This window comes from Gallus gallus, unplaced genomic scaffold (assembly GCF_016699485.2).
Source record: "Gallus gallus isolate bGalGal1 unplaced genomic scaffold, bGalGal1.mat.broiler.GRCg7b scaffold_59, whole genome shotgun sequence".
In the NCBI taxonomy this organism is placed as follows: domain Eukaryota; kingdom Metazoa; phylum Chordata; class Aves; order Galliformes; family Phasianidae; genus Gallus; species Gallus gallus.
The window spans coordinates 106,605-128,044 of NW_024096011.1; the positions used below are offsets into that span (position 1 = coordinate 106,605).

At 60.3% G+C, this 21,440-nt stretch overlaps 1 protein-coding gene across 1 annotated transcript in view; it reads left to right on the forward strand.

Moving 5' to 3' along the window:
- LOC107050995 (neuralized-like protein 4) overlaps positions 1-21,440 on the forward strand; it is a 29,572-nt gene that overhangs the window by 4,224 nt on the left and 3,908 nt on the right. The window contains 21 exon segments of the mRNA XM_040657178.2: positions 862-973; positions 1,059-1,147; positions 1,672-1,744; positions 2,845-3,124; positions 5,424-5,605; positions 6,159-6,244; positions 7,635-7,797; positions 8,585-8,774; positions 10,212-10,288; positions 11,202-11,280; positions 12,076-12,245; positions 12,648-12,776; positions 13,657-13,802; positions 14,417-14,632; positions 15,546-15,644; positions 16,902-17,039; positions 17,882-18,019; positions 18,945-19,103; positions 20,259-20,369; positions 20,371-20,439; positions 21,235-21,313. Of these exon segments, the coding sequence (XP_040513112.1) occupies positions 862-973; positions 1,059-1,147; positions 1,672-1,744; positions 2,845-3,124; positions 5,424-5,605; positions 6,159-6,244; positions 7,635-7,797; positions 8,585-8,774; positions 10,212-10,288; positions 11,202-11,280; positions 12,076-12,245; positions 12,648-12,776; positions 13,657-13,802; positions 14,417-14,632; positions 15,546-15,644; positions 16,902-17,039; positions 17,882-18,019; positions 18,945-19,103; positions 20,259-20,369; positions 20,371-20,439; positions 21,235-21,313 (2,785 nt within the window).

Genomic DNA, 21,440 nt, shown 5'->3' on the forward strand with positions numbered 1-21,440 from the left:
CCTAGAGGGGAATTAGGGGAATCCAAGAGGGGTCATGGAGGTCTTGAAAAGTATTTTGGACGGTCCTGGAGAGCATTTAGGGGATCCTAGAGAGAATTGAGGGGCATTAGGAGGCCCTAGAGGGGCATTAGGGAGATGCTATGTGTGTCCTGGAGACCCTTTAGGAGGTCCTAGGGGAGGAATTGGAAGTCCTAAAGAGCAACTGGAAGGATTGTGGGTGTCCTGGAGAGAATCTCTGGGGTCCAACGGGGGGAACTGGGAGTCCTAGGGAACAACTGGGGCATCCTGGGGGTCCTGGAGGGCATTTGGGGGGGTCCTGGAGGGAATTGAGGGTCATCTAAGAGGTCCTAGAGAGAAATTAAGAAATCCTAGGAGTGTCTTGGGGGTGTTGAAGAGCATTTAGAGGGTCTTGGAAGGTCAATTGGGAGCTCCTCTGGGGGAGATTGAGAGTCTTGAAGGGCAACTTTGGGGTCCTGGAGGGCATTTAGGGGGTCCTGAAGGGCAGCTGGGGGGTCCTGGTGGTCCTGGAGAGCATTTACAGGATCCTAGGAAGAACTGAGGAACATTTGGCTGATGCTAGAAGGGAACTAAGGGAGTCTGGGGGGTCCTAGTGAGTTACTAGGGGGTCCTCAATAGCTTTTAGGGGATCCTAGGGGGGTATTGAGGAGCATCTAGGGGGGATTGGAGGGGGACTGGGGGGGTTTTAAGGGGTTCTGGTGGTCCGAGGGAGCAACTGGGGGGTCCTAGGGGGAGAACTAAGGGGAGAATGGATCATTCCAAAGGAAAGCGGGGGCACGGTGGTGGGTCCCTGGGGCATTTGAGGTGAGGGGGTCCCATCGCTGCCCCCCCAAACCCCATCAGATCCGCATCGACAAACTGGTGGACAAGTGGTCGGGCTCCATCGAGATCGGGGTGACAGCACACAACCCCAACAGCCTGGAGTACCCGGCCACCATGACCAACCTGCGCTCCGGTGGGTGCCCTCCTTTAACTAACACCCCCACCCCCACCCAGCTAATTAACGAACCCCCTAATTAATAGTCCCCCCCCTGAATTAGGCACCATCATGATGAGCGGTTGCGGCATCCTCACCAATGGCAAAGGGACGCGGCGCGAGTACTGCGAGTTCAGCCTGGATGAGCTGCAGGTGCCCCCCCCGCCCTTCCTTCTCCCCCCACATTTTGGAGGGGGGTCCCCAATATCCCTCCCCCCCCTGTCTACACAGGGAAGGACAACGTGATACCCTCAGCCCCCAAATCCCCCCCCCCCAAAGTGGCTTTTAGGGACATCAAATCCCTCCGAGCCCAAAATCCCTCCAGGAACCCCCATATTTGCCCCCCCTCCCCCCCCCCCCCAAACTGGGGAGTCCTCAAGCTTCCCAGTTTTGGGGGGAGGGGGCTGCAGTTGCCCCCCTGAAACCCTTTAGCGTCTGCACGGGGGGGCCCAAATCTCCCAGGACCTCAAATTATGGGGCAGCCCCCAATTGCCAGTTGCCCCCCACCCCGGGACCCCCATTCCCTCCTCCAACCCATCTCATCGCAGGGGGGGGGCTGAACCCCTCCAGCCCCGTTGTGGGGAGGGGGTCGGGGGGACCCCGGACACCTCTGGGACCACCTTAAGGGTTTGGGGGGGGGGTCTGATGTGTCTCTGTCCCCTCCCCCCCCCCCCCAGGAAGGGGACCACATCGGGTTGACGAGGAAAGCCAACAATGCGTTGCACTTCTACATCAATGGCGTCGACCAAGGTGGGGACAGTGGGGGGGACACCGGGGGGGGGCGTGGGGACACTGAGGGGCTGTGAGGACATCAGGGTCACCGTGGGGGTCGTCCCCATCCTTGTGGTGGTCTCTGTGTCAACCCTGGACGTGACACGAGGGCTGCTCAGGTGACCCTGGGGACAATGAGCGTCAGCACTGATATCCCCAACTCTTTGGTGTCCCCCCCCCCCCCCATATCAACACCACCTGAGGGGGGGGGACACAGATGTCACCCACGGCCGTTCATGAGGACGTCACCGTCTTGGTGTCCCCTGCATCAACACCTCTTGTCTGGGAGGGGACAGCTGTTGTCCCCATGATGGCCATGGGTGACGTCCCCATCCTCATGGTGACCCCCATGTCAACGTGCCATGAGTGGGAGGGGATGTGGGGGTCCTTAAGGTCGCTATGGGTGACGTCCCCATCCTCACGGTGACGTCCCCATCCTCATGGTGACCCCCATGTCAACGTGCCATGAGTGGGGGGGGGACGTGGGGGTCATTAAGGTCACTATGGGTGACGTCCCCATCCTCACGGTGACCCCCATGTCAACGTGCCATGAGTGGGGGGGGACGTGGGGGTCTTTAAGGTCACTATGGGTGACGTCCCCATCCTCGTGGTGACCCCCATGTCAACGTGCCATGAGTGGGGGGGGACATGGGGGTCATTAAGGTCACTATGGGTGATGTCCCCATCCTCATGGTGACCCCCATGTCAACGTGCCATGAGTGGGGGGGGACGTGGGGGTCTTTAAGGTCACTATGGGTGACGTCCCCATCCTCATGGTGACCCCCATGTCAACGTGCCATGAGTGGGGGGGGACGTGGGGGTCTTTAAGGTCACTATGGGTGACGTCCCCATCCTCATGGTGACCCCCATGTCAACGTGCCATGAGTGGGGGGGTACATGGGGGTCCTTAAGGTCGCTATGGGTGATGTCCCCATATTCTTGGCATTCCCCCATATCAACGCCACACGATTGGGAACAAATACGGGCATCCCTGGAGCGACCATAGGGACACCTGGCTTTGGGGGGGGGGTGCCGTGGGGACCCCGCAGGTGACCCCAAACCCCCCTCGCTGTCCCCAGGGGTGGCCACGACGCTGACCCCGCTGGTGGTGTACGGGGTGGTGGACCTGTATGGCATGGCAGTCAAGGTGACCATCGTCCACACGCACAACGCCAGCGACCGCCTGCGCCGCACCAACGCCATCCTGCGTGCCCTGTCCCCTCCCTGTCCCCCCCAGCAGACCCCCGCCACCAACGCCGGGCCCCCCCTGACCCCCCCAGTGCCCCGCCTGCAGTTCCACCCCAACTGTGGGCAGAAGGCGGCTGTGGTCAATGAGGGGCGGACGGCGCTGCGGCCGCAGTGAGTGATGTGGGGACGGTGGGGTTGGGGGGGCGTTGGGGGGTCGTGAGGGGTGTGTGGGGGATCTGGGGGGACTGTAAGAACGTGAGGGGGATACGAGGGGCGGTATAAGGATGTTGGGATGACTTGGGGGGCATTGAGGAGGTGGGGGGGTCACGTGGGGTGGGGGATATGGGGGCAACGTAAGGATTGTTGGGATGATGTGGGGAGGTTGAGGAGGTGGGGGGACATTGGGGGGATGTGAGGATGTGGGGGGGGCTTGGGGGCATTGAGGGGAATGGGGGACGTGGGGGCACCGTAAGGACGCTGGGGGGGATACGGGGACAGTGGGGACATCATAAGGACATCAGGAGGAGGTGTGGGGGGCGTCATAAGGGCGTTATGGGGACGATCTTGGGGTGTGTGGGGACATGGGGAGGGGGGGGGTTGGGGTATTAGGGGATGCGCTGCGGGGTATGGGGGCAGTGGGGACGTGGAGGGATTTAATCCCACGGGGACACGGAGGGAACCTCAGGGATAGCAGAAGGACGTGGGGACAACGTGGGGACAATGGAGGACGTAGTAATACTGGGGGACGGATGACTGGGGGGCTCTTGGGGGTCACACTGTCCCCCTCCCACGGCACTGCCCCCATGTCCCCATCCCCTCATTCCAATGGTGTCCCTACGACGACCCCATACCCATATCACCATCATGTCCCCATGGTGTCCATATGGTGTCCCCATGCCCTCCTGATATCCCATTGTCCCCATCCCCACATTCCAATGGTGTCCCTACGACGACCCCATACCCATATCACCATCATGTCCCCATGGTGTCCATATGGTGTCCCCATGCCCTCCTGATATCCCATTGTCCCCATCCCCACATTCCAATGGTGTCCCTACGACGACCCCATACCCATATCGCCACGATGTCCCCATGGTGTCCATACGGTGTCCCCATGTCCTCCTGATATCCCATTGTCCCCATACCCGCATTCCAATGGTGTCCCTACGACGACCCCATACCCATATCGCCACGATGTCCCCATGGTGTCCATATGGTGTCCCCACGCCCTCCTGATATCCCATTGTCCCCATCCCCACATTCCAATGGTGTCCCTACGACGACCCCATACCCATATCGCCACGATGTCCCCATGGTGTCCATATGGTGTCCCCATGCCCTCCTGATATCCCACTGTCCCCATCCCCACATTCCAATGGTGTCCCTATGACAAACCCATACCCATATCACCATCATGTCCCCATGGTGTCCATATGGTGTCCCCATGCCCTCCTGATATCCCATTGTCCCCATCCCCACATTCCAATGGTGTCCCTACGACGACCCCATACCCATATCGCCACGATGTCCCCATGGTGTCCATACGGTGTCCCCATGTCCTCCTGATATCCCATTGTCCCCATACCCGCATTCCAATGGTGTCCCTACGACGACCCCATACCCATATCGCCACGATGTCCCCATGGTGTCCATATGGTGTCCCCACGCCCTCCTGATATCCCATTGTCCCCATCCCCACATTCCAATGGTGTCCCTACGACGACCCCATACCCATATCGCCACGATGTCCCCATGGTGTCCATATGGTGTCCCCATGCCCTCCTGATATCCCACTGTCCCCATCCCCACATTCCAATGGTGTCCCTATGACAAACCCATACCCATATCACCATCATGTCCCCATGGTGTCCATATGGTGTCCCCATGCCCTCCTGATATCCCATTGTCCCCATCCCCACATTCCAATGGTGTCCCTACGACGACCCCATACCCATATCGCCACGATGTCCCCATGGTGTCAGTACGGTGTCCCCATGCCCTCCTGATATCCCACTGTCCCCATCCCCACATTCCAATGGTGTCCCTACGACGACCCCATACCCATATCGCCACGATGTCCCCATGGTGTCCATACGGTGTCCCCATGTCCTCCTGATATCCCATTGTCCCCATACCCGCATTCCAATGGTGTCCCTACGACGACCCCATACCCATATCGCCACGATGTCCCCATGGTGTCCATATGGTGTCCCCATGCCCTCCTAATATCCCACTGTCCCCATCCCCACATTCCAATGGCGTCCCTATGGCAACCCCATACCCATATCACCACGATGTCCCCATGGTGTCCATACGGTGTCCCCATGCCCTCCTAATATCCCACTGTCCCCATCCCCACGTGCCAATGCCTTCCCAACGGCGTCCCCACAACCCCCCTATAGGCCATGTCCTTATGGCATCCCTGTACACCCCCACACTGTGTCCCCCCCCACCGTTGTTTCCCCCCCAGTGCCACGGATGACTTCAACCACGGCGTGGTGCTGAGCGCGCGGGCGCTGCGGGACAACGAGCTCTTCCAGGTGCGCATCGACAAGATGGTGGACAAGTGGGCCGGCTCCATCGAGATCGGGGTCACCACGCACAGCCCTGCGCACCTCCAGCTGCCCTCCACCATGACCAACCTGCGCTCCGGTGGGTTCCCAGCTTCCCCGTAGCGTTCCCATGGGGTTCCCAACATCCCTATAGGGATCCCAGCTTCCCCGTAGCGTTCCCAGCGTTCCCATGGGGTTCCCATGGGGTTCCCAGCGTTCCCATGGGGTTCCCAGCATCCCTATAGGGTTCCCAGCGTTCCCATGGGGTTCCCAGCGTTCCCATGGGGTTCCCAGCGTTCCCATGGGGTTCCCAGCATCCCTATAGGGATCCCAGCTTCCCCGTAGCGTTCCCAGCGTCCCCATGGGGTTCCCATGGGGTTCCCAGCGTCCCCATGGGGTTCCCAGCGTCCCCATGGGGTTCCCAACATCCCTATAGGGATCCTAGCGTCCCCATGGGGCTCCCGGCGTCCCCATGGGGCTCCCAGCGTCCCCATGGGGTTCCCAGCATCTTCACAGGGTTCCCAGCATCTTCACAGGGTTCCCAACGTCTCCATGGGGTTCCCAGCATCCCCATGGGGTTCCAGATCTTGCGGTGTCCCCAACATCTCCGCAGAGTCCCTGATGTCCCCCCGCTGTCCCCCCGCTGTCTCCAGGCACGTGGATGATGACGGGCAACGGGGTGATGCACAACGGGACCACCGTCCTCGATGAGTACGGCCACAACCTCGACCGGCTGAAGGTGGGCCCCGCTGGTGGCACCCCGGGGGGGTGGCACTGCGGGTGGTGGCGTCCCTTGGGGTGGGGACACTTTGGGAAGTGACGTCTGACGGGGGTGATGTTGGAGGTGATGGCGCCTGGGGAGGTGACGTCTCATGAGAGTGACACTTGGGGAGGTGACACTTGGAGAGGTGACATCCCAGGAGGGTGACACTTGGGAAGGTGACACTTGGGGAGGTGACATCCCAGGAGGGTGACAGTTGGGGAGGTGACATCCCACAAGGGTGAAGCTTGGTGGGGTGACACCTGGGGAGGTGACATCCCACAGGGGTGACACTTGGAGAGGTGGCACTTGGGGAGGTGACATCCTGCAAGGGTGAAGCTTGGTGTGGTGACACATGGGAGGTGACATCCCATGAGGGTGACACTTGGGGAGGTGACATCCCACAAGGGTGACACTTGGTGTGGTGTCACTTGGAGAGGTGACATCCCACGAGGGTGACACTTGGGGAGGTGACATCCCGCAAGGGTGAAGCTTGGTGGGGTGACACTTGGGGAGGTGACATTGCACAGGGGTAACACTTGGGGAGGTGACACTTGGGGAGGTGACATCCCGCAAGGGTGAAGCTTGGTGTGGTGACACTTGGAGAGGTGACATGCCACGAGGGTGACACTTGTGGAGGTGACATCCCACAGGGTGACACCTGGGGGGGTGATGTCCCACAGGGGTGGCACTTGGGGAGGTGACACTTGAGGAGGTGATGTCCCACGAGGGTGACGCTTGGTGTGGCGACACCTGGGGAGGTGACACCTGGGGAGATGACATCCCAACAGGTGGCACTTGGGGAGGTGATGTCCCCCAGGGGTGGCACTTGGGGAGGTGACATCCCGTGGGAATGACACTTGGGGAGGTGACACTTGAGGAGCTGATGTCCCACGAGAGTGACACTTGGGGAGGTGACATCCCACCGGGTGACACCTGGGGGGAGTGATGTCCCACAGGGGTGGCACTTGGGGAGGTGACATCCCATGGGAATGACACTTGGGGGAGGTGACACTTGGGAAGATGACACGGTTGGGGAGGTGACATCCCACAGGGGTGACGCTTGGGGAGGTGACACTTGGAGAGGTGACATCCCATGAGGGTGACACTTGGGGAGGTGACATCCCAGAGGGGTGATGCTTGGGGAGGTGACACTTGGGGAGGTGACATCCCATGAGGGTGACGCTTGGGGAGGTGACACTTGGGGAAGTGACATCCCACAGGGGTGACGCTTGGGGAGGTGACACTTGGGGAGGTGACATCCCACGAGGCTGACGCCTGGGGAGGCGGTCCTGGCGGGAGGTGCCAGGTGGGGAGGGGTGACTCGTGGTGGGGTGGCCCACGCGGGGTGACGCCGTGTTGTCCCCAGGCAGGTGACACGGTGGGGGTGGTGCGGCGCGACGATGGCACCCTGCACTTCTTTGTCAACGGCGCCGCGCAGGGCCCCGCAGCCTGGAATGTGCCCCCCAATGTCTATGCTGTGGTCGACCTCTATGGGCAGGCAGCGCAGGCCACCATTGTGGAGGATGGGGGTGAGGGGTGGGGACACGGGGGGACATCGGGGTGAGGGTTTTGGGGGACGTGGGGACGCGGAGATGAGGGCGTGGGGTCATTGGAACGGGGGTTTGGGGACATTGGGGTGAGGATTTGGGGACATAGGGACATTGGGGTGGAGGTTTGGGGACATTGGAGTGAGGATTTGGGGACATTGGGGTGAGGATTTGGGGACATTGGGGTGGAGGTTTGGGGACATTGGGGCATTGAAGTGAAGGTTTGGGAACATTGGGGTGAGGATTTGGGGACATTGAGGTGGAAGTTTGGGGACATTGGGGTGACGGTTTGGGGACGTTGGGGTGAGGATTTGGGGACATAGGGGCATTGAGGTGAAGGTTTGGGAACATTGGGGGGAGGATTTGGGGACATTGGGGTGACGGTTTGGGGACATTGGGGTGAGGATTTGGGGCAGTGGGGCATTGGGGTGGAGGTTTGGGGACATTGGGGTGGAAGTTTGGGGACATTGGGGTGACAGTTTGGGGACGTTGGGGTGAGGATTTGGGGACGTAGGGGCGTTGAGGTGAAGGTTTGGGAACATTGGGGCGAGGATTTGGGGACATTGGGGTGGAGGTATGGGGACATTGGGGTGAGGATTTGGGGACATTGGGGTGAGGATTTGGGGGCATTGGGGTGGGGTTTGGGGACATTGGGGTGAGGATTTGGGGACATTGGGGTGGTGGTTTGGGGACATCAGGTCAAGTTTTGGGGGGACATGGGGACACAATGGGGGTACACGGGGACCTGACCCTGTCCCCCCTCCCGCAGAGCTGCCACCCGAGCTGTCCCCAGGGGGGGGGTCCCCTCTGTCCCCTCCGGCGCCGTCCCCCGGGGGGGGCTCAGAGCTGCGCTTCCACCGACGCCATGGGGCCAACGCGCTGCTGACCAACGGCGGCCGCACCGCTCTGCGCCAGAACTGCCGCGCTGAGTTCAACGACGCCATCGTCGTCTCCAACCGGTCAGCACCCCTAATCTGGGGCTGGGACCCCCTCATCTGGGGCTGGGACCCCATCATCTGGGGCTAAAACCCCCTAATCTGGGGCTGGGACTCCGTAACATGAGCCTATATACCATCATCTTAATGTAAACGCATCTCATCTGGGACTAAAAGCCCCTAATCTGGGGCTGGGACCCCATAATCTGAGCCTGCATACCATTATCTTAATGTAAATGCCCCTAATCTGGGGCTAAAAGACCCTAATCTGGGGTTGGGACCCCATAATCTGGGGCTAAAGCCCCCTAATTTGGGGCTGGGACTCCATAATATGGGGCTAAAACCCCCTAATCTGGGGCTGGGACTCCGTAACATGAGCCTATATACCATCATCTTAATGTAAACGCATCTCATCTGGGACTAAAAGCCCCTAATCTGGGGCTGGGACCCCATAATCTGAGCCTGCATACCATTATCTTAATGTAAATGCCCGTAATCTGGGGCTAAAAGACCCTAATCTGGGGTTGGGACCCCATAATCTGGGGCTAAAGCCCCCTAATTTGGGGCTGGGACCCCATAATCTGGGGCTAGAACCCCCTAATCTGGGTCTGGGACTCAGTAACATGAGCCTATATACTATCATCTTTATGTAAATGCCCCTAATCTGGGGCTGGGACCCCCTAATCTGGGGCTAAAGCCCCCTAATTTGGGGTTGGGACCCCATAATCTGGGGCTAGAACCCCCTAATCTGGGGCTGGGACTCAGTAACATGAGCCTATATACTATCATCTTTATGTAAATGCCCCTAATCTGGGGCTGGGACCCCCTAATCTGGGACTAAAACCCCCTAATCTGGGGCTGGGACCCCATAATCTGAGCCTGCATACAATTATCTTAATATATAACCCTATAATCTGATCTGAGGACCCCATAATCTGAGGCTAAATACCATCATTTTAATGTAAATGCTCATAATCTGAGGCTAAAATCCCCTAATCTGGGGCTGAGACCCCATGATTTAAGCCTACATATCATCATTTTAATTCTGGGATCCTGTGACATGAACATCAATTTTGTAATCTGACCCTAAATCTCTGTCGTCTGACCCCGAGTGTCGATAATCTGCCCCCAGGACCTCGTAATCTTAATCTGAAATCAATAATCTGCTAGTAAACCCCCATAATCTGCTAGTAAACCCCCATAATCTGCTAGTAAAACCACATAATCTGCTAGTAAGACCACATAATCTGATAGTAAGACCACATAATCTGCTAGTAAACCCCCATAATCTGCTAGTAAACCCGCATAATCTGATAGTAAGGCCCCATAATCTGATGCTAAACCCCCATAATCTGATAGTAAACCCTCATAGTCTGACACCAACTCCCCCATAATCTGCCCCGATGGCCCCAAATGTGCGCCTGGGACCCAAAAATGTGTGTGTGTGTCCCCCCCACGCAGAGCACTGCGGGATGGGGAGCTCTTTGAGATCGTCATCCAGAAGATGGTGGATCGCTGGTCGGGGTCCATTGAGGCAGGTGAGGTGGGGGGATGGGGGGGGGGACATGTGGGGACAACTGGGGGCACGTGGAGGGGGGATACGGGCAGAGGTGTGGGGGACAACTCGGGGGGGGGAACGGTTGGGGACACGTAGGGGGACATTTGGGGACACAATAGAAGGTTGGGGACGTGGGGTGGGGGTATGGGGGATGGATGGGGGGCAGCTGGGGACACGTGGGGGGGGGACGGGGACACAGGGGGACGGAGAGGGACATGGGGGGGACTCATAGGGACAACTGGGGACACCTGTAGAGGACGGGGGGACATATGGAGGGGTGTCCGGGGGGACACATGGGAACAATTAAAGACACTTTGGGGGGACACGTGGGGATATGGGGGGGGGGACAGCAGGGAGCACCGTGGGGGGACACATGAGGGTGACAGCTGGGGACTGAGCGGGTCATATGGGGTGGACATGGGGGGAGGACACATGGGGGGGCGTGTTGGGAACACATAGGGGGCAATTGGGGTCACGGGGGGGGGACTTAAGGTCAGTGGGGGGGTCAGGTGGGGGTGTGAGGTGGGGAGGTCGTGTTGAGAATACATAGGGGGCAATTGGGGTCATGGGGGGGACATTTAATGACACTGGGGGGGTCAGGTGGGGACATGGGAGTGACAGCTGGGGACTGAGGGGGACATATAGAGGGGACACGGGGGGAGGTGTGGGGACACAGGTTGGGGACGTGGGGGGGGGGGGGCGCCGTGGGGGTGCCATATGGAGGGGGCGCATGGGGATAATTGGAGGTACGGAAGGGGGACACACGGGGGGCAGTTGGGGACGTGGGGGGCACAGAGACGCGGGGTCGGAGATTTGGGGTGGGGGGCACAGGGAGGGGGGAGACGAGGGGTGGTGACGGAGGGGGGGGGGGGGACCCCCCGTTGTCCCCCCAGGTGTCACCGCCATCCGCCCCGAGGAGCTCGAGTTCCCCAACACCATGACCGACATCGACTACGACACCTGGATGCTCAGGTGGCACAGCTGACCCCCGTTGTCCCCATACGACCCCCGTTGTCCCCATACGACCCCCGTTGTCCCCATACGACCCCCACGCGGTCCCCATTCACCCCAAGGGGTCCCCATTTGTCCCCATTGTGGTGTGGCGGCGACCCCCCCCCCCCGGCGTTGCCATGTCCCCCCGCTGCCCCCAACGTCCCCTCTAATTCCCCAATGTCCCCATATACCATCGTATCCCCCATATCCCCTATATTCCCCTATTGACCCCAACGTCCCCATAATGTCCTTATGTCCCCATATCCCCCGCGTTCCCCATTGCCTTTGGTGTCCCCATTGATCTCAATGTCCCCATATCCCATTGTCCCCACCGTGTCCCCCAGAGGCCCTGTATCCCATTGCCCCCAACCTCCCCATATCCCCTCTATCCCCCCCAAATCCCCCATATCCCCTGGGTCCCCCATACCCCCACATCCCCCATACCCCCCCCCATGCCCCCCATACCCCCACATTCCCCACATTCCCCATACCCCCACATTCCCCATACCCCCCACATCCCGTATACCCCCCACACCCCCACATCCCCCATACCCCCCACGCCCCCATATCCCGCCACATCCCCCATAGCCCCACGTCCCCCATACCCCCCACACCCCCCATATTCCCCCACATCCCCCATACCCCCCAAATCCTGTATACCCCCCCCATACCCCCACATCCCCCATTTTCCCCCGTATACCCCCCACATCCCCACATCCCCCTTCCCCCCCCCACCCCCCCCCGTGTCCCGGTGACGTCCCACTGTCCCCACAGCGGCACGGCCATCATGCAGGATGGGAACACCATGCGTAACAACTACGGCTGTGACCTGGACTCGCTGGGCACGGGGTCCCGCATCGGGATGATGAGGACGGCACGGGGCGACCTGCGTTACTTCATCAATGGGGCCGACCAGGGGGTGGCCTGCTCGGGGCTGCCGCCGGGTACGGGGACATTGGGGACAGTGGGGGGAATGGGGGGGTATAGGGGAGGTGGGGACATGGGGGGTGATGGGGGGATAAAGGGGAGGTGGGGACACGGGGGGTGATGGGGGGGGTATAGGGGAGGTGGGGATATGGGGGGATATAGGGGAGATGGGGACATGGGGAGAATGGGGGGATATAGGGGAGGTGGGGACACAGGGTGATTGGGGGGTATAGGGGAGGTGGGGACCTGGGGGGCAATGGGGGGATATTGGGGACACGGGGGGCAATGGGGGGATATAGGGGGGATGTAGGGTGAGGTGGGGACATGGGGGGCGATATGGCATTATGGGATGTGGGGCCGTAAGGATATGGGGCCGTCTGTGTGACGTCCACCCCCCCATCCCCTCTCCCCCCCCCCAGAGGTGTACGCAGTGGTGGATCTGTATGGGCAGTGCGTTCAGGTGTCCCTCACAGGGGGCAGTGGCCCCACAGACAACAGCCTGGGGCCCGGCCCCCCATGTGACAAGGGGGGGGGCACCCCTACCCCGGGTAAGCGGATGGTGCCCACCCCTCTTCCCCCCATGTCCCCCCACAGTGCTGTCCCCTCTGGGTGCTCCCTCGTGACCCCATTGACCCCACAATGCGCCCCCAGGGCCCTTTCCCAGGACCAGCCCCCCCTTCCACCCCCCCGCCCAGTACCCATCAGACCCCAATGGGACCCCTGGTAACCCCTTGGGACCCCCACAGAGTCCTCCCTTAACTCCCCAGGAGCCATTGAGACCCCCCCCCCCCCAGCCTGAACTTAAGACTCCCTCTATCCCCCCCAGGACCACCCCCTCTTATCTCATTCCCCCCTTTATCTCCCCGTGACCCCCTTACCACCCCCCCATGACCCCGTAACTTTAGGGCTGACCCCATTGGGACACCCCATTACCCCCTTGGGAGCCCCTTGGGACCCCCCAGGTCACCCCCAGGACCCCTTAGGACCCTCCTATGACTCTTTACACCCCCCCCCCTTCCCCCCTCAACTCATTTGAGATGCCCGCCCCCAGGACAGCTTGAGATCCTATTGACATCCTTTGGACCCTCCCCAGATCCTCTTAATTCACTCCCCCTGGACCCCCCCCCAGATCACCCCCTGTGGACCCCTATGGAATCCCCCTCCACCAACACCTTTGGGACCCCCCCAGACCCTCTTAGGACCCCCCCGGGACCCCCAAATCCCTCTCAGCCACCTCCAGATCCCCTTTGGGACCCCACAGATCACTCCCCAGGACCCCTTCGGACCCTCATAGAACCCCCAGAACACCTTCGAACCCCCCCCCAGGACCCACTGGGACCCCCAAATTCCCTCTTAGGTCCCCCTTGCCCCCCCCCCAGGACCACCCTCCCTTACCCCCATGACCCCCTCCTTGTTCCCCCCCCCCAGCGCCCGCCCCCCGGCACCGCTTCCACGCCAGCTGTGGGCAGAACGTGGCGCTGGCGGGGGAAGGGCGGAAGGCGACGCGGGTTGGGGGCTTCAACCACGGGGTGGTCTTCAGCCGTGGGCACCTGCGGGCAGGAGAGCTCTTCGAGGTGGGCGGGGCCACGGGGTGGGCGGGGCCACTGGGTGGGTGGGGCCACGGGGCCACATCCAATCAGATGGGGAACCTGCAGCAGGGAAGAGCAGTCATTGGAGGGAGAGCCGAGGGGCGTGGCTGTGGGAGGACACGCCCACTGGGTGGGCTTGGCGGGGACAGCCAATGGGGAGGGAGCGGTTGGGGGCGGGGCCTCGTGCGGGGACGCCCATTGGGCGGGGCTGAGTGGGGGAAGAACCAATGGGCAAGGGTGCAGCCGCTGGGGATGAATGGGGAAGGAGCGGTTGGGGGCGTGGCTAAATGGGGAGCGACCAATGGGAAAGGGCGCAGCCGTAAGATGAATGGGGAGGGAGCCAGAGGGCGTGGCTGTGTGTGGCCACGCCCACGGGGTGGGGCTAAGATACGACACGCCCCCTCATTGGTGTACATTGGGGTGGGTGGGCGTGGTGTCCTAGAGCCACGCCCCCTGCGCTTCCCATTCATCATTTGGGGCAGGGAGTGCTTTAATGGGGGGATGGGAGGAGCTTGGAGAAGCCCCGCCCCCTCATTAACCCCCCCGAAGCTCCGCCCCCTGCCCCAAGCCCTGCTCTCCTTTAACCCCTTGTTGCCCAGGTGCGCATCGAAGCCCTGGATGAGCGCTGGGCCGGCTCCGTGCGGGTGGGGCTGACGGCTCCCCCCCCAGGGCAGGGCCCCCCCACCCACCCCGCTCTGCCCCCCACCCTCCTCGACCTCCCTTCACCCCCCACGTGGTTGGTAACGGGGGCTGAGGTGCGACACAACGGGACCACCGCCCGCCACAACTATGGGGTCAACCTGGAGCGGCTGACTGTGAGTATTGGCGGGGGGGGAGGACAATTTGGGGGGGGTTTAGAGGTGTTTGGAAGGATCCTGGGGGGGTTATTGGGTGGCAGTGGGGTATTGGGGGGGTTTAAGGGTGGGTCCTAGGGGGGGTTGGAGGGGCCTAAGAGGTCCTGGGTAGAAGCTGGTGGGGAGGTAAGGGGTTCTGGGGTGTGGGAGGTTACTGAGTGGGGGTTACTGGGGGTCCTAGGGGAGTCCTGGGGGTTCTGGGGGGAGTCTTGGAGGAGTTACTGGCAGTCTGGGGGAAGGGGGGGGGCTGGGGTTGGTCGGAGAGTTCCTGGGGAGATTTGAGGTGGATGGTGGGGGGGGGATAAGGGAGGACATGGGGGTTTTAGGGTGGAATTTTGGATTATTGGGATTTCCGGGAGGGATTTGGGGTCCCTGGAGGAGGGTCCGGGGGGTCCCGGTGGGCTCCAAAGGGGTTGTGGAGGGGTTTGTGGGGAGGTCTTGGCGGTGAGGTTGGGGGGATTTGAGAGGTATCAGAGAGGTCCTGAGGGGTCCTGGGGGGGGCTTGAAGGGGGTCCTAGGGGGATGTTGGAGAGGTTATAGGGGGGCTTGGGGGTGCTACTGGGGTTCCTGGGGAGATTGGAGGGAGGGTTAAGAGGGGGTCCTGGCATCTGATTGTAGGGGGGGGGGTCATGGAGGTGGGTTGGGGGGGTCCTGGAGGGTCTTTAGATGGATCGAGAGCATCTTTGGGTGTCCTGGGGGTCACGGAGGGGGGGTACGGGAGTCCAGAGTGGAGCTTTGTGGGGGGGGGGGGGGTCCTGGGGGTCTGATGGGCTCTGCGAACTCTTGGCAGGGGGAGGAGGGGATTAGTGGGTCCTAATGGGGGTCTTGGGGGGTCCCACCACCCCTTAAACCCCACCCCCCCCCCAACCCATAGGTGGGGAACCGTCTGGGCGTGCGGCGCGGCGCCGACGACTCGATGCACATCCTGGTGGATGGGGAGGATATGGGGCCGGCAGCGTGCGGCGTCGCCAAGGTGACGGCAGGGGGACGTGTCCCCCCCTCCCCCTCCCCCACCCCCCCCTCTTTGGTGTCACCCCGTGACGTCACCCCATGATATCACCCCATATCATCCCCGCGGTGTCACCCTCTGGTGTTGCTCTCTGGTCTCTTCCCCCGTGACGTCACCCCTATGGTGTCACCGTGGACACCATAGGGGTGACATCACCCCTATGTCACCTCCTGACATCACCCCCGTGGTGTCACCGTGCGATGTCGCTCTCTGATGTCATCCCCGTGGCGTCCCCCTCCCCCCCCGTTGACACCCCCATCACATCGTCCCCAAGGCGTCGTCCCCTGTTACGTCACATCACGTCACCCCGTGATGTCACCCCCACGGCACAACCTATGATGTCAGCAGTGATGGCAGACATCTCATGTGTGACGTCGCTGATTGCAGCTGCGACGTCACGAGACCCAATTGTGACGTCGCAGGGCTCGTGTGTGATGTCACGGTCCTCGTTTGTGATGTCATAGTCGCCATCTGTGTAATCACAGTCATTGCGTGTGACATCGCAGTTCTCTCTTGAGGTGTCACATCCTCACCTATGACATCAGTGTCCCCATATGTGATGTCACGGTCCCATCTATGACATCACACTTCTCACCCATGATGTTGACAACCCCATCTATGGCATGCCTGTCCCCGTCTCTGACGTCACAGTCCTCACTTATCACAACACATCTCCACCTGTGACAGTGCTGCCCCTTCTGAGATATCACAACCCTTGTCTATGACGTCACATCCCCGCCTATGATGTCACTGTCCCTGTATGTATGTGATGCCACAATCCTCACTTGTGGCGCCACGGTCCTGTTTATGACATCACAACCCTGTTGTATGACATCACACTGCTCACTTGTGACCTCACTGCCTGGCCTATGACATCACTGTCCCGTCTATGACATCACATCCACATCCATGACATCACTGTCCCCATATGTGACAACCACACTCCTCCCCCACAACACCGCATTGCCACCTGTGACGTCACCGCCTGGCGTATGACATCACTGTCCCCGTACGTGACCACACCCCCCCCATGACACCGCATTGCCACGTGTGACGTCACCCTCCCCATACGCGCCACATCCCCACCTATGACATCCACGTCGCCCTCTGTGACATCACATCGCCCGCCTATGACGCCACAGCACCGTATGACCTCACCACCCCCCCCCTCCACCCGCGTGACATCACCGTGTTCTCCCCCCCCCCTCCCTGTGCCCACAGAACGCCTTCGTGGCCCTGGATCTGTACGGGCGGGTGACGGCGGTGTCCATCGTCAGCGCGGGGGGGTCCGAGGGGGGGGCCACCCCCAGCCCCTCCCCCACCGCCACCCCATCCCCCACCGCCGCCACCCCCCCATCGGTGAGTGGGGGCTGAGGGGGCTGGGAGGGAAGCGAAGGCACTGGGATGGCTGGGGGTGTACCGGGAGGCACTGCGGGGGGGGGGGGGCAATGGGTGGGAAATGAAGGCAGTGGGGTGTACTGGGAGGCACTGGGAGGGAAGTGGGGGCACTGGGATATACTGGGAGGCACTGGGATGGCAGTGGGATGTACTGGGAGGCACTGGGAGGGAAGTGGGGGCACTGGGATATACTGGGAGGCACTGGGAGGGAAGTGGGGGCACTGGGATGGCAGTGGGATATACTGGGAGGCACTGGAAGTGGGGGCACTGGAATGGCACTGGGATATATTGGGAGGCACTGGGAGGGAAGTGGGGACACTGGGAGTTACTGGGATGGCAGTGGGATGTACTGGGAGGCACTGGGAGGGAAGTGGGGGCACTGGGATGGCACTGGGATATACTGGGAGGCACTGGGAAGGAAGTGGGGGCACTGGGAGTTACTGGGATGGCAGTGGGTTACACTTGGAGGTACTGGGATATACTGGGATGGCAGTGGGTTGTACTGGGGGGTACTGGGTCATACTGGGATGGGAACAGGCTGTACTGGGAAGCACTGGGTCATACTGGGATGAGTACAGGTTGTACTGGGATGGGGGTGGGTTGTACTGGGAAGCTCTGGTTCGTATTGGGATGGGGGTTGGTTCTACTGGGGGCACTGGGTCATACTGGGATGGGAGCAGGTTGTACTTGGATGGGGCAGGTTATACTGGGAAGCACTGGGTGGCACTGGGTTATACTGGGGAACGCACCTGGTGGCATGGTGACCCCACGTGACCTTTGTGACCCCGCCGTGACCCCCATAGGCCCCGCCCACGCTGCAGGGCAGCCACGGCCGCAACATCCTGCTGTCCAATGGGAACCGCACGGCCACGCGGGTCGCCAGTTACAACCAGGGACTGGTGCTACTGGGACAGCCTCTGCCGCCTGGGAAGCTCTTCCAGGTATGGGGGGGGGCGGGGGGAGGGTCGTCGGGGGGGGGTCTTGGGAGGGTGATGTCATGGAGGGTGTTAAATGGGGGGGTGACGTCATGGGGGGTGACGTCATGGGGGTGACGTCATGGGGGTGACGTCATGGGGGGTGACGTCATGGGGGGTGATGTCATGGGGGGTGTTAAATAGGGGGGTGACGTCATGGGGGGTGTTAAATAGGGGAGTGATGTCATGGGGGGGTGTTATGGGGGGTGAGGTTGGGGGGTTGAATGGGGGGTGTTAAATAGGGGGGTGACGTCATGGGGGGGTGTTATGGGGGGTGATGTCATGGGGGATGATGTCATGGGGGGTATTAAAAAGGAGGGTGTCGTGGGGGTTGGGGTTGAATGAGGGGTGATATGGGGGGGTGTTATGATGGGGGGGTGTTATAATGGGGGGTGTTCAAGGGGTTAAATGGGGGGTGATATGGGGGTGGCATTGTGGGGGTTGTTATGGGGGGTGATGTCATCGGGGGTATTAAATAGGGGGGTGACGTCATGGGGGGGTGTTATGGGGGGTGATGTCAGAGGTTGGGGGATTGAATAGGGGGCGGTGTCATAGGGGGGTGTCGTGGGGGTGGGGGGGTTGAAAGAGGGATGATATGGGGGGGTGTTATAATGGGGGGTGTTTGAGGGGTTAAATGAGGGGTGATATGGGGGTGATGTGAGGGGATGTTATGGGGGGTGATGTCCTGGGGGGTGTTAAATGGGGGGGTGACGTCATGGGGGGGGTTCAGGGGGGTGATGTTGTGGTGGGTGTCACGGAAGTGCTTTATTGGGGGGGGATCGTGGAGGGGTGTCATGTAGGGGTTGTCATGGGGGGTGGGGGCCCAGGGGAGTGACGTCATGGCTGATGTCACGCTGACGTCACAGTGATGCCCCCCCCCCCCCCCCCCCAGGTGCAGATCGATGCGCTGAACCCTCAGTGGAGCTCCTCGCTGTCCCTGGGGGTCACTTCGTCCCCCCCCGAGCGCTGCCCCCTCCCCGCCTGCGCGGCTGCCATCAAACGCTCTGCCTGGCTGCTGCAGCGCCGCAGCGTCTTCCACAATGCCAAAAAGGTGAGAAATGGCCCCAAAACAGAGCCCAGACTGCCCCGGAATGGGAAAGAATGGCCCCAGGTAACCCCGAAAGGGTAAAAAATGGCAGTGAAGTGGTCCGAAATGGCAGAAAAATGGGCAAAAATGGCAGCAAAGTGGTCCAAAATGGTACAAAAATGGCCAAAATGGCACAAAAATGGCACAAAAATGGCACAAAAATGGTCCAAAATGGCAGAAAAGTGGGCCAAAATGGCACAAAAATGGGCCAAAATGGCACCCAAATGGTCCATATTGGCAGCAAATGGACAGAAATGGCACCAAAATGATCCAAAATGGACAGAAATGGCTCAAAAATGGACCCAAAATGGACCACGTAGCACTAAAGTAGACAAAAAATGGACCAAAAAGGATCCAAAATTGACTAAAAAGCCCCCAAATGCTCCAAGGTGGCCCCAAATAACCCCAAAATGGCACCAAAATGGATAAAAGTGGACCAAAATGATTTCAAAATGGACTGAGATGGCCTCAAAGTGGCCACGGATAACCCCAAAGTGGCCCCAAAATGGTGATAAATAGACCAAAAATTGCCTAAAATGGACTAAAATGGATCAAAATGGACATAAATGGACAAAAACAGCCCAAATTGGCCCCAAAATGGCCACGAACCATTTCCAGTCTGCACCAACTGTGATCCCAAAATGGCCCCAAATAACCCCAAAATAGCCCTAAAACGGCCGTAGAAGGACCAAATGGGCTCCAAAATGGCCTCAAATGGTCGCGGAAGGGCCAAATTTTCCCCAAAATGGCCTAAAATGACCTCAAAGCCATTTCAGATTCGCAACAACCCAAAATAGCCCCTGAATGGCCCCAAAATGGGCATCAATGGCCCCAAAACCATTTCCGAACTGCAACAACCCCAAATGGCCCCAAAATAGCTCCAAATGGCCCCAAAATGGACATAAATGGCCCCAAAACCATTTCAGATCCGCAACAACCCCAAATGGCCCCAAATGGCCCCAAAATAGCCCCCAAATGGCCCCAAAATGGACCAAAAAGGCCCGCAAACCGTTTCAGATCCGCAAAGCCTACTGTTCCGAAGCGGCCCCGAATCCCCCCCCAAAATATCCCCCGAACGGACCGAAACGGCCCCGAATGACCCCCCAAAAACCCTTTCAGATCTGCGACAACTACGGCCCCAACCTGGACCTGCTGCCTGCAGGGACCGTCCTGGGGCTGCTGGTGGATTCGGGGTCGCGGTTGCACCTCTACGTGGACGGCCGGGATCAGGGGGGTGGCAGCGGGAGGAATCCCACAGCCCTGCTACGTCCTGATCGACCTGTATGGGCAGTGCCAGCAGGTGGGCGTTATAGGGTCGTATGGGGCCCTTATGGGGTCATATGGGGTCGTTATGGGGTCATATGGGGTCGTTATGGGGTGTGGGATTGTGGGGATATGGGATATGGAGGTCCCACAGTCCTGGTCGACCTGTACGGGTAGTGCCAGTAGGTGGGCGTTATAGGGCCCTTATGGGGTCATATGGGGTCATATAGGGTCGTTATGGGGTCATTGTGGGGCGTAGGGCCGTGAGGATATGGGATATGGCAGTCCCACAACCCTGCTGCGTCCTGATTGACCTGTATGGGCAGTGCCAGCAGGTGGGCGTTATGGGGTCGTATACAGCCCTTATGGGGTCATATGGGGTCGTTATGGGGTCATTATGGGATGTGGGGCCACAGGGATTTGGGATGTGGGGGTCTCAAGGCCCTGCTATGTCCTGATCAACCTGTATGGGGAGTGCCAGCAGGTGGGCGTTATAGGGCCATATAGTGCCCTTATGGAGTTTTATGGGGTCATATAGGGTCATTATGGGATCCTTACACATTCGTTGTGGGATGTGGGATTGTGGGGATATGGGATATGGAGGACACGGTGTGATGTGGGATGTGGGAACGTCACGGGGACACCGTAGGAACATCATTGGGATATGGGTATGGGGGGACGTGGGGATGTCACCATGCAGACATCATTGGGATATAGGGACGTTATGGGAGCCCCATGGGGGCGACGTGGGGATGTGATGGGGTGTGTGGGGTGGGGACGTTGCAGGGCCACGGGGGGGACGCGTTGGGGACACAGGGCTGTCACCCCACAGGTGACGGTGGTGTCCGATGGGGACGAGGTCGGGGCAGCACGCGCCCGTGGGGACGTGGAGAAGGCGGACGTGGTGGATGGTGAGAGCTGACCCTAAACCTGTGGGGCTCGGGGGGACCCATGACCCCATATCTATAGGGCTGTCACCTGCATATTTGGGGCTGGGTCTCTAAATCCATGGGGCTGGGATTGGGTGGATGGGACCCC